At 44.5% G+C, this 13662-nt stretch overlaps 1 protein-coding gene across 3 annotated transcripts in view; it reads right to left on the minus strand.

The window, feature by feature from the left end:
• The window catches only part of SPTLC1 (serine palmitoyltransferase long chain base subunit 1), a 55558-nt gene extending 42147 nt beyond the window's left edge, over positions 1-13411 (minus strand). For 2 of the 3 annotated variants that reach the window (XM_045882144.3, XM_045882143.3), the window contains exons 1-3: positions 13262-13411; positions 10416-10523; positions 8422-8516 (exon numbers count right to left, since the gene is read on the minus strand). In XM_045882144.3, coding sequence (XP_045738100.1) covers positions 8422-8516; positions 10416-10523; positions 13262-13318 — 260 coding nt within the window. In that variant the 5' untranslated portion in view covers positions 13319-13411. Of the gene's footprint in view, positions 1-8421; positions 8517-10415; positions 10524-13261 lie in introns of those variants that run through there. The other variant, XM_064579936.1, reaches the window with a different exon arrangement.
• Between the last annotated feature and the right edge of the window lie 251 nt (positions 13412-13662).

Below are 13662 nucleotides of genomic sequence, written 5' to 3' on the forward strand. Positions count from 1 at the left end.
TAATCAGAAAAATACAAAATAAAACAATGTTGCCAAGCAGGGCTATGGGGAAACTGGTCCCCATATCCTAACTCAGGGGATGGGTGGATCACCATGTAGAGAAGCCCCACAGGGAAATCAGACAGGCGTGTGTCAGAACCCCACGCCTGGCTCCAGAGAGACTCAAGCAGCTGTACAAGGGGCCAGCAATCACCATATTTTGTATTGCAGTGGGGCGGGGGGACAGCTTAGGTATCCATCATGAGGAAAGCAGCTAAGTACACAATGGAATCCTACATAGCAGTCAGAAGGAATGAACAAGAAGTACATCCAGTCCTCCCACTTCTTGTTTGCCCTGCTTTGAGATTTCTTCATTATCACTTAACACCAGCTAACATTCTACTTATTTCACTCTTGGCTTGTCTTGTCGCAGAAGAACTAAGACTTTGATTTACTGTATGTGCTCAGCACATTCCTAGAACACAATGGGCACGCAAACGTATGTTCAAAAAAATGAGTGTGAATTAAAAAATCACAATGAAGTCTGGAGCACAAACTTAAAAAAATACATTCATAAACCATTAAGATGTGATTTCAAAGGTATTGTGACAATTAACACTGGGAAACCTCACTGAAGCAGACTCGGGGTGCTGGAGGGGAGGCTGCAGGGGAGGCTAGTAGGGGGAGCAGCTTGGCTCAGAGTCAGGCACAAGGAAGAACTGGGGATTACAGGCCCCTCACAGGGAAGAAATCTTCAATTACAGGCCCCAACTGGGAGAGATGGACACTGCATCGCCTACAAGAGATCCACCACCCCTGCAACTCAGCCTGTGACAAACCCTCACTGCCCTGAAATCTTGCTTCTCTCCAATAAACTTTCATTAAAACAACGCCTCTCAACAGCTTCCTCCTTCTCCAGAAAATAACATTCTTCTCCCTTCTTTGTTGGACTTGCCTATGGTTTAGCCATAACTTGCTGGTCCCAAATTGCAATTTTTATTCCCAAATAAACCCATTTTTGTTGGTAAAACAACTATTTTTAAGGTTAACAATACATGCATAATAAAATAATAAAACATACCATCTTAATAATTTAGAAATATATGACATCAAATGATGAATGAAAGCTTGGTGGAAGTATTTCAGTGGGGGGGCTGAGTGGGGGAGTGGGGGGAGGATGAAAGGAGGCAACGGATAAAGCACCCAAGAGCAGAGTGCTGCGTTGTGTGGGCGCTAACCGGAGTAGGACGGAGGACAGGGTCAGCACCTGTGTCCATAAGAAAGGCCCCACGTGGGGAAACCAAGACGGAGCCTCAGCTGAGTCAGAAGACAAGCCTCTGGCAAAGCTGAGTGAGCGAGGGGACGCAAACGCACACTGCCCACGGGGGAAACGCGACCCCGCAGATGTGCCGTCATACATGTCTGTACCTAAAGGGGGGTATGTTTTACATCTGCAGACCAACAAAGTCCTAGAAACTGCTTCAGGCCAATACATTCAAAAACAGTAAGAAGAAATGAACAATTACTAAACGACAGTAACTAAAACTTACTCAAGAAGGACACCCGAACAGCTTGAAGAACTCACTGAAGACATGAAGTTCAGGACGAAAAATCGAGGCTCGAAAGAACCGACAACACAACAAATGCAGACTTGTTAGAAGGCGGAGGAGGTTCAGGAAAGTGTCCTCCAGACTGAGAAAGCACTTCAACACGGAAAACCGAAGCCAGCCACTCCATCGTGTTCACGGAGCTTTGTTCGGGGTAACGTACTGACGGGGTGATGAGGCAGTAGGGCAGTGCGCAGCCTCCTCGGCCCCCACCCTCAGCCCCCACCCTGGGCCCCCACTCTCGGCCCAGTCCAGGTGAGCCTAACCCCGGGCTTTTACGGAGCGCAGGGTATGGGGGTGAGGTCACAGGGTAGTTATCTAAAGTGGGGCCTTCTGCACGCCAGTGATCTTGACCAGTTACCTAAAGTGCCTTCTTTAGGGAAGATCAGAACAAGCCTTGCCTCCTTCTGGTCAGGGCACACATTAACCTCCACGGGGCTGGATCATGGAGCCATGAGGGAGGTCACTGCACAGGCAGGACGAAGACAGAGGGCCAGAGGCAGAGTCAGTGTTGCCAGCATGCCTATGATATGGTGGCTAAGAAAAGGGTAAGACCAATTATATGGGATACCCGAACTGGACCAGGCACAGTAAGGGAAAAGAAACAAAACTCACACTTCAACATAAAGGTTAAGAATCCCAAACATTAGCAAAACAAACCAGCAATGTATAAAAACTAACCAAACAGGGGCGCTTGGGTGGCTCAGTCGTTAAGCGTCTGCCTTCGGCTCAGGTCACGATCCCAGGGTCCTGGGATCAAGCCCCACACTGGGCTCACTGCTCGCCGGGAAGACTGCTTCTCCCTCTCCCACTCCCTCTGCTTATGTTCCTGCTCTCACTCTCTCTCTGTCAAATAAAATCTTTAAAAAAAAAACCAAACAACTAACCAAACAGCCTTATTCCAAGAATGTAAGAACTATTTATTAATAGGAAAACCTACCAGTGGCTTCTGGTAAACAAAACAGAATGAAGGAAAAACCCATCAACCTCTGGTCCCTTCTAATGGGACATAAAATGCCTCCAAGGTGTAAATATCTGATGCTACTAAGACCAGGATGCAAGGAGAGATGACAGTTAACAAATGGACAAGTTGTATTTGAGAAGTCAGAGACCAGAGAGAAAGCTGCACGGGAGCCGGCAGTGAGCAGCTCAGCCACAACTCCTGGAAAATGACCCCACGCTAGGGGAACGGCTCCCTCTGAGCTTGGGGACAGCCTGGAACCCTTCTTGTAGGCAGCAGCAATTCACTCAGATCCCCTTCCTGCTCTGCAGAAAGACAGGAGACTTACTCTCTGGAAAAGCCTGAATATAAACTCAAGTCCTAAGGATAGCTGAGGGATGGGGCCATGCTGAAAACAGGAATCAAATATAAATCCAGCTCCTGAAAAATGGGACACTGAGCCCTGATCCTGGAAAACAAAGGAGTAAATCTTCGTAATCTTGGATTAGGGAAGGATTTTAAGATCTAATACAAAAGCACAAGCAACAAAAGAACAAAACGGATAAACTGGACTTCATTAAAATTAGAAACATTTGTGCTTCAAAGTACACTGTCAGAGAAGTGACAAACCCACAAAATGGGGGAAAATATTTGCATGTCATATATCTGATAAGGGACTGGTATCCAAATATACAAAGAACTCTTATAACTCAATGATAAAAAGGCAAATAACCCAATTAAAAAATGGGCAAATGATTTAAGTAGGTTCATCTCCAGAAAAGACATATAAATGGCCCATTAGTGCATGAAAAGATGCTCAACATCATTAATCATAGGGAAATGCAAATCCCAACCACAGGGGGATTATCACTTCTCATCTAGACAGTAAGTGTTGGCCAAGACAGGGAGAAATTATAACTCTCATGCATTGCTGGTGGGAATGGAAAATGATTCACCCACTTTGTAAAACAGACTGGTGGTTCCTCCAAATAAGTTTCCACAAACCTCAACAATTCCATTCTCAGGTGTATACTCACGAGAAATAAAAACATATGTCCAGAGAAAAAATGTGTACACAGAGGCACCTGGGTGGCTTAGTCAGTTAAGCATCTGCCTGTGGCTCAGGTTTTGATCCCAGGGTCCTGGGATGGAGCCCAGCGTCGGGCTTCCTGCTCAGTGTGGAGTCTGCTTCTGCCCCTACCTCTGCTTGTGTATGCGCTCTCTATCTCAAATAAATAAAATCTTAAAAAAAAGGGTAAAATTAAAAAAAATGTGTACACAAATACCCATGGGAGTTGATGTACATACATAATTTTTCTCCTTTCATATACTCCCAAGTGAAAACAACCCTCAACGTCCATCAACTAATGAATGTACAAATAAAATGTGATATATTCAGAGTGAAATATCTTATTATTCAGCCACAAAACTGACATATGCTACTATGACATGGACAAACCTTGGAGATATGATGCTAAATGAAAGAAATCAGACACAAAAGGCCACATATTGCATGATTCCTTTTATATAAAAGTCCAGAACAGCCAAATGCATGGAAAGTAGATTAGTAGGTGTCAGGGGAAAGTAGCTGGGGAAAGGGGGAAGTGGGGAGTGAATGAGGGTGAGTGTGGGATTTCTTTTCGGGGTGATAAAAACATTCTGAAATTAGATGGTGGCAACGGTTGCACAACTCTATGAATATACTGAAACCCACTCAACTACGGTGAATTAAAAGAGCGAATTTCGGAGTACCCAGGTGGCTCAGTCTGTTAAGCATCTGCCTTCGGCTCGGGTCATGATCCCAGGGTCCTGGGATCGAGCCCCGCATCGGGCTCCCTGCTCAGCGGGAGGCCTGCTTCTCCCTCCCCCTCTGCTGCTGTTCCCCCTGCTTGTGCTCTCTCTCTGTCATATAAATAAATAAAAATCTTAAAAAAAAAAAAAAAAGCGAATTTCATGGTCTGTGGATTGTATGTCAATAAGGCTGTTATTGAAAGAAAAAAATCTATCCAAGGTTAAGTAAATTCAGTTACTCATGTTAACTCGGTACTGAATGAACAGCACTTTTGCATTCACTGAAAAGTAAATTTATCAACAACAGCAAAACAGGCTTCAAGATTTTTTGGTGGTTTTTGCAGACTGTTTACAAAATGCTGTTAATTACTACGAAAATATTCTATATAGTGAAAACAATATAGATGCTAAGGATCACCAGACACTGAGGTGTCTAAAAGATCAATAAGAACCGATAAGACAATCACTCTAGTGTAAAAAAGTAAAATAAAAAACAATTTTAAGATGTGTAAGGTTTCAGGGCGCCTAGGTGGCTCAGTACGTGAAGCATCTGCCTTCGGCTCAGGTCACGATCCCAGGGTCCTGGGATCGAGTCCCACATTGGGCTCCCTGCTCGGTGGGGAGTTTGCTTCTCCTGCTCCCCCTGCTTGTGCTCTCTCTCTCTAATAAATGAATAAAATCTTAAAAAAAAAAAATAGATGTGTAAGTTTTCAAAAAAATGTACCCTTCATAGCCCTTCCTCAGGAGGCTATGTGGACTCTAATGTGAGGGAGGAAGCCGGGAAAGAGCTGGCCAAGGCAGGAGAGGGACAAAGGGAATTCCTGAGCCTAGAGTGATGGGAGGGCCCGGGCCACCCGGGGAGGCAGCTTGAGAAGCAAGCACCAGTCAGGCCAAGGCAGGACAAAGGTTTCAGGAAGACAGGAAATGAACCCCACACATGGGAACATTCTGAATGGAGACTGACGCTCTTGGAGGCAGATGACAGGATGAATTAGGTTGACTTGGAGAGCCAAGCAAGCAAGCAAGCAGGAAACAAGGAAAACTAAAGCATACAAGGGAGAAAATGTAATTACAATTGTCTACATACTGAAAAAAAAAGGTGATGCTAAGCTTAACTCATGAATGATACTAATGTGGTCACAAAAGTGTCAACACTAAATAATCCAGGGCCACCTGGTGTAATAACAAATCTGTGCTGGGGAGAAGGGAGGAACAGGGGCCTGCGTGTGGCTTGCAGGGGATGTCCTGTCAAGGGGGCCCAGGGAGCCCCACCACAGCTGAGGGCCGCAGCAGGCTGCTGCCTTTCCCAGGTCAGGGGCCGCCTTTCTCGACCACATGAAGTCAGTGGAGGGACGACTACAGCCTGGAAGTGTGGGTGTGTTTTCAGAGAGCCAGTCCTTACCTCCTGCAATGAATGGGTAAAATTAAAACTGGAAAAGAAAGGACATCACCACGAAATAACAGCATAAGCACATTCCTTAGAAAAATACAGGTAAATCCCAGAAACAGAAAGTGATTACTTGGAGAGTGGGAATCTGGGGTGAGGAAGGGTGGCATGATGGGCTGCAGTCTTGCTCATAAAAACTTACAACTATGCATCATTTAAAAAACCTATCAGTATAATTTAACATAGTAACTGACTAGAGCAGAGAGATCATACCACCATCTCAACAGATACAGGAAAACATGGGATAGCATTTAACATTCTGATTTTAAAAAAACTAATGAAAAAGCTCCCTTAGCAAACTGAGAAGAGAGAGGAAGGCCCATAACTTGGTACAGGTCATCTCTCAGAAGCCACCAGGACATGGAGGCTCCTGTCACCACTCCTATCCAACTGCATGGGAGGTGTCCTAGCCAGCGCAGTAACACAGAAACAGGAGAAACGAACACGCTCTGGTTCCCAGAGACAAATCCATTAAAAGACACACAACATCCATGTCCTGGTTGTTAAGCAGGCGTTACCATGGGCGGAAACTGATGAGGGGTAAGTGGGATCTCCCTGTAGTACTTCTTACAATCACATGTGAATCTACTCTTATTTCAATGTAAAAAGTAGACGGGAAAAAAAAAAGATAAGCAGTCTTTATGAAGAAAAATACAGAACTTTACTGTAAGACACAAAAGACCAAAGTGATACACCAGGCACATAGTGATAAGATTCAGTATCAGCAAGATTCCAATGAATCCAAATCAGTGCACTGCTAGTCACAAACCCAAACTTGTTTTTCGGTCAAACTTGATCAGTTAAACTGAAACTGACACTGAAGAATAGAGCTGCAAGTAGCCCGAGCAATTCTGAAGGACAAGGAGGTGAAGGGCTCACTCTAGTCAAGGCTTGTTCTTAAGCTGTGCTATTTATATGACGTTCTGGCAGAGGGAGAGACAAATACGCCGACAGAGGAGAAATACGGCCAGAAACAGACCCGTTAGAAGGGCACGTAGTATATAAAAAAAGGGAAATTTCTGTTCAGTAGGTATACAACGGACAATTCAATTAAGAATGCTGGGATAGCTGACCACCATACAGAAACAGGCACATTTGACCTCTCGGAGTAGGGAAGGACTTCGTAACCACAGCATTAATGATGAGTAAGTCTGAGTTCGGAACCCATAAAAATTTTGTATGACCACAGAAACCCATGGAGTGAAGAATGCAAGCTTCCCTTACATCAGACCAGAAATGGAAGGATACATTCAGGAGAATATGCCGCATCATATTTTTAGACAAAATACTGAATAATTTCATGGTGTCAGGGATATGTGTTAAAAGTATAAATATAGGGGCACCTGGGGGGCTCAGCCAGTTAAGTGTCCGACTCCTGATTTTGGCTCAAGTCACGATCACCAGGTCTTGAGTTCAAGCCCCGCATCAGGCTCTGTGCTGAGCGTGAAGCCTGTTTAGGATTCTGTCTCCCTCTTCCTCTGCCCCTGCCTGTTCTTGGGCACACTCTCTCTCTCTCTCTCCCTAAGATAAATAAATAAATAAATAAATTTACAAAAAAACCCCCCAAACAAACGTATAAATGTAAGTGAAAGAAAGCCAGCCACCAACTTCATGATAATGGTTGTCCTTTGTGGCAGATAAGAGTTAAGTGGTAGATGGGAAGGCATTTCTTTAGCTATATCTGGAATGTTTTCTTTTTTTTTAAGGTAGATTTGAAATAAAGATAGCAAAATGTTAATGCCTATTTATTCTGGATGGTGGGTATACATGGGTCAGATAGTTCCTGTAAAATTAAAATATTTCTTAATTTAAGAAAGCATATATGGTGAAGCAAAGACTAGCAACAGAAGAAGTAAACACAAAGACAGATCAGACCTTGGAAGCAGGGAGTGAGGCAGCACAAGGAAGGTCAAGTTTCAGAATTCGAACTGTGAAAGTCAAGCGCTGCTGTCTATACCTAATCATTAAGCAGAAGTGTGAGCACACTATTAATATCTGGCTACGAAGGGAGCCCACTATGAATCTAAAATCAGTAACAATCAAGCTGAGAAAGAGCAGGAGTGCGGCTTTTCATTTCAAGTGTGTCTCACTATTTGAAGTATTATCAGGAGCATGTATTATTCCGCAAAAAAAGATTTTTCTTTTCTTTTCTTTTTTTTTTTTAAAGATTTTATTTATTTATTTGAGAGAGAGAGAGAATGAGAGACAGAGAGCATGAGAGGGAAGAGGGCAGAGGGAGAAGCAGACCCCCTGCTGAGCAGGGAGCCTGATGTGGGACTCGATCCTGGGACTCCAGGATCATGACCTGAGCCGAAGGCAGTCGCTTAACCAACTGAGCCACCCAGGCGCCCGATTTTTCTTTTTTTTGAACGGAAAAAAGGGACAAACTGCAATGTCCAAATTGGAGACTATAAAAAATATCCATACACCCTTAATAGAGAGTCATATATTGGGCACTAAAGCAGAGAGTTTCTGATCTTCAGAGATTTCTGAATATTTTATTTCTGTTATAAAAGAAATACTACACAAACCTCTGTATGGTTTGGCAAGTATACCTATAGGAAGCCGACAGAGGAGAAATACAGCCAGAAACAGACCCGTTAGAAGGGCACGTAGTATATAAAAAAAGGTTTGCTTCGAGAAGCAAACCACTTTACCCTGAAACAATGTTGTAGTTGAGAGCAGGATGGTCTTTTGAGATGGGAGGAACAAGAGGTTCTGGCTGCCACTCTTCAATCAATTCTTCCTTTTCCTACGGGAGAGAAGGAAACACAATACAGCAGGGTGCTGGTCACTGGACAGCGACTGTTTGGTTCCCACACTTCCGTTACAAAGCAACCAGTAAACTGCTCATCTGTTTCTGCCAGTGACTGCGTGGCAGCCCGCGAGGCCGGGGTATGTCACCCACACTGTCCACCTGTGACCATGGGCCAGAAGTCAGAAGCAACTCAAGATCCCCTCATATTCAAGAGACTGCAGATCCGTAAAACAGAAGGGCACTGCATCTATGCTGCCAGAAGTTAAGCTTTAAAAACACAGTTTTTTTTCTTCCACAGCTTTGAGGGTAAGATGTCTGTGATTACTAAATCTTGCTAAGTTCAGCTTTCAGAGGATTACTCTAAAGTTATGTCTGGTCATTCTTTTAAAAAATGTATATATTGGGGCACCTGGGTGGCTCAGTCGTTAAGCATCTGCCTTCGGCTCAGGTCATGATCCCAGGGTCCTGGGATCGAGTCCCACATTGGGCTCCCTGCTCAGCGGGAAGCCTGCTTCTCCCCCTCCCACTCCCCCTGCTTGTGTTCCTGCTCTCGCTGTCTCTGTCAAATAAATAAATAAAATCTTTAAAAAAAAAAAATGTATTTATGTGTGGACTGCCAGCTTTATAAACAAAAACTCAAAAAATACCAGGAATGATCAACCGCTTAAAAAGCTGAGCTAGAAACCAGCCACCTGATCATTCACAAGGAGTTCTGAAATGCCAAGGGAAAAAACAGAGACAGGACCTTTGCCCTGGATGGCCCAATCTTACTGCAGTGCTATCCAGAGTGTTCCATGGCACACTAATCCCACAAGGTAGTCAGGACAAAACAGTGGGGGAAGGAAGGATCTATGGTCAAGGTGAGGTCATCTCTCCAAACAGGTTCAAATATCCACTGGCCTAGTAAAGGTTAAATGAAATCATATAAAAAGACATCCCCTACTCTGCTTTAGCCAGGTTTCCAAATTATATTTGCCCTAAGAACCATGTGCTTCATGTCCTTTGGGGACACTGCCTGACCGTCTTATTAATATGAACGATCAGGACGGCGGCAGCCAGCCGGTGCAATGCGGGAAGTGATCGCCACACTGCTGCATTAATTCTACCCCAACTCCACGCTGTACTCAGTGATGCCCTGTGAACCAAAGTTGTACAGATTTTCATGGAAAAACCTTTCTCACAGTCACTGGTTTCTCTAAGCATCCTGGCCCAGCGCTACAGAGGCTGGACAGGGAACGGATCCGAGTGACAGAAACCATGGTGCGGTCAGAACCGCTCTTCACTCTTGCACTGGGGCACCATTCCTAGGTGCTCCCACCGGAGTGAGAAGGATAAGCTTCTTTTCCACAAGCCCCCTCATCCTTCAGGCAAACAGGACTCCATGTGGGCAGTGCCACGGGTCCCCTAGACACTTCTGCTTCCTAAGGTTTGCCTGGCTTGGGCTGGGTCCCTTCCTACAGAGAACGTATCAAAATTCAGTTTGGGGTGGGGAGGTGGGAGGATTCTTTCCAACTCCGAATTTCCTTTATGAAGAACACAGGGAAAACTTTCGTTTGGGTTTCAGAAACAGTGGTGCTCTTCCTGAGCAGCTCACGTCACCCTGTGCGCTGACAATCGAAACCCTGTTGCTGCCCATGCTTCCCTCCTACCGTCTGTCCCTAGGACTGCTGCTTCCCTCACAAAGTGCAGCGCTCTGTGGCAAGGTGCTCCTCTGGGTATCTGCTTTACCCCTGGCTTCCCCGTATTTTGCTTCCCTGGTATTTCCCTTCCCTTGATTTTTTTACATTACAGAAAATATTTTAACATATATAGGTGAGCCACCACAAATACTTTTTGGAAATATGTAGCAACTGTAATCATACACTGAATAATGACAGAGATTTAATTTCTTACCTTGACTGTAAGGTCAGATCGTTCTTGCAATTTGTAAGTTTTAGAGAACAGAAGTCTGATTATCCAGAGAATGAGAATTCCTTCCAAAATAAGATGGTAAGCAGGAGCCTAAGAATGAGTCAAAAACCAAAAACGAAATGAAATAAACACTTCCAAAATCTGCACATAAAATGTAATGCATTCATATATATTGCCTCCCATGACCTTTAACCTATTACTCATTAAGATTTATTTTCAAAACTCCTTTCATTTCTACTCAGTCCTTTCCCCATTTCTAATAGTCGGCAATTTCTCTTTCACATGAAAAATCTCTAAGAGCACAGCTTTAAAACCTCTATAGGAAAGAAATTTAATTCTTAAAATAAAATCGGACGCAGAATCCCAACATGTGAAACAATACCAACCATCAGATCCTTCAGATAATGTATGTTTCTACTGGTGGGAAAGGGCAGTAACCAACATTTCACAGCTTTGCTAGCCTTCTACCACCCCAGTGTACCATGGATAAGTTAGGAGAGTTATCTGAACTTCAGTTTCCACAATTCTTAGAGTTTTGCACATCTTACTATATTTTCTGTATCCCTGATAAGCCTCTTTAAATCCTTCTTGGAACATGGCTGAGAAAAAAGACTTTATAATGCCTAAAGGAATGGCAGGTTTTTTTTCTACAGCAGTTCCCCAAAAGTATGCAGTGTGTTCCAAGTCAATAGGCAAAAAGGCACCTTACTGAAATCATCCATGCCAGGTCTTCTTCTCAACTGTACATTTCCAAGATAAAGGCTGGGCTGACTGTTCTGTTTTGCACAACTAGACACACTAAGTGCATGTGGAAGGTTCCAGATAGTGACTAAACCCCAGTCAGTTACACAGTGGTCTACTCCAATAGGCTGTCACTGGAAAGTCATTTAAAGAGGTATTTAGAAATGTAAATGCAAATTATTTGCAAACATTAGACAAAAAGAAAGTGAAGGTGATTCACCATAGTTTAAAAAAAAAGAACTCCAGAATGTGGAGACAGGAAAACGGCAGACAAATTCATAGGTAAACTTCTAAGTCACTATACAATTATCTTTCTAACTACATACATATGTTACATACACATACTATTATTTCTCTTTTGGGTATAAGACTCCTCAAATTCTATACACTAACTGTAACTAACAAGACTAGGAACAAGAATGGAAATTTCTCTTTAAGATAATTTTTAAATATACTGAACCCCCTTGAAAATAATCCATTTAAGAATAAAGACTCTAGCCTAAATATTCTTTTGGTTTTCTTGGGACACCTGGGTGGCTCAGCTGGTTGTGCATCTGACTTTGGCTCAGGGTCATGATCCCAGGGTCCTGGGATCCAGTCCTGCGTCTAGCTCCTTGCTCAGTGGGGAGCCTGCTTGTCCCTCTGTCTGCTGCTCCCCCTGCTTGAGCTCACTCTCTCTCTCTGACAAATAAATAAAATCTTGAAGAAAAAAAAATATTATTTTGGTTTTCTCAATAATTGTTTTCTAGTAGGTAAGCATCTGCCCAAGTCACTAAGCATCTCCGCTCCACAATGAAATCATCCTGAGAAAAATTGAGATACTAATTGTTTAGTGAATTAATCAAAATCACAAATGCAGCTTCTTTTCCTGGAAATGTTTCATCCAAGACAACGCCTCACTCTTGATCAGTTATGCAGTCCTCAAAAAGGAAGCAATAACGTAACATAATAAAATTAAATTGGAAAAAAAAAAAAAGGAAGCAACAACATAGAACAGAAAATTGTTCACTTTTTAAAAAAACTTCAATGTCAGTGGCTCTTATCTTAGTAACTATAATTAGGCTAATATTGGCCATCAGTTACAGCACATCTGTTATGTCAACTGTTTTTCAGGAAGTCCTGATAGGTCTTGCAGTGGAAGACACCACCCCTGCCAGTAAGCAGCTATGTTCAGTTTTTGGAAAATTATCAAAAGAAAACTGAGATTCCCTTTAAATGAATACGAGCTCTATAAGCACAGGAATTTCTGCCTGTTTGTTCACTGCGCTATCCCCAGTGTCTAGATCTGTGCTGTCCCAATACCACAGCCACCAGTTACCATGTAACTGTGTACATACATATCTAATTTAAATTAAATGAAAAATTTAGCCCCTCACTTGCACTAGCCACATGTGGTTGGTTAGTGGCTACCAAACTGAATAGCTCAGACACACAACATGCAGAAAGTTCTACTGGACAGGGTAGCGAAGCTCTGTAGACACATTTCAAGTGAATGAACATTCTCTAAGACTGAAGTTCTGCTATCGTACCATCGAACATACCTGAAATAGCCTTTCAAAACTCGTAACTATTCTGCCTTTAAAAATCTCTAAGAAGTGTTGCATCTTTACAAGACAGAAAACGGGACGCATGTGGGAGAATGACAAACTATTTCATATTCCCAATTCCTCTATCGTTCGGCTTTCGTAATCCCTCGCCGCGACAAAAACAAACACCAACATACAACAATTCCGTCCCCTAGTACCTGTTCCACAGTCCCAAGGACCTGAACTCCCTAGGACCTTCCCAGACTCAGATCTTCCACTCTCTTTTCACCACCCCGTTTTACCATCAGTCCCAACTCCGGTTTTTCAAGACCAGCCTCGCTCCTGCGCCCCCTCCCACCTGTTTCTTTCCTGAGCCCCAAAGGAGACCCTCGGTTCCCGCTCCCGCCCGTGCCTCCCCGCGAGCCCCTCCAGCCGGAGAAGCCGAGGGTCGGGACGCGACCCAGCCAACCCCGCCCAGGACTCAGGCCACACATCCACCAGACCCGCCCCACCCCGGAAGGGCCTGGTGTGGTCGTGGGCCGCTCGAGCAGTCAAGCTCACCTCGTAAAGCGCCTGGACCATCTCCACCAGTACCCACTGCTCCGCGACGGTCGCCATACTCAGCCACTGGCGCTCCCTTCCCGGAAGCAGGTCGCAGGTACGTCAGACAGCGCGCGGCGCAGCCCAGTGACGTCGTAGCGCCTGGGGCGGGGCTGGCGAGCGCTGGGCACCGCCTCCTGGCGCTTGCGCGCTGGAGGAAGGCGGGAGGCCGGGGCCCCAGAGACCGTGGGTGTAGACCTTGGGGTCTCATCTGGCGGCCGGGGGCGGGTGGGGTGGGGTGGGAACAAGTGTTCCTCTGCCGCCGTGCTGTGCCAGGGCCCGTGCCAGGCCCTCGGGAAGGAGGGGTTAATAATAAGTGGCCCCTGCCCTGGGCCGGTAGTGTTCTGTAATCACAGACGTGC

Source organism: Mirounga angustirostris, unplaced genomic scaffold, assembly GCF_029215605.1.
Source record: "Mirounga angustirostris isolate CCGP_5_RB_7025 unplaced genomic scaffold, mMirAng1.0.hap1 SCAF_15, whole genome shotgun sequence".
NCBI classification, from domain to species: domain Eukaryota; kingdom Metazoa; phylum Chordata; class Mammalia; order Carnivora; family Phocidae; genus Mirounga; species Mirounga angustirostris.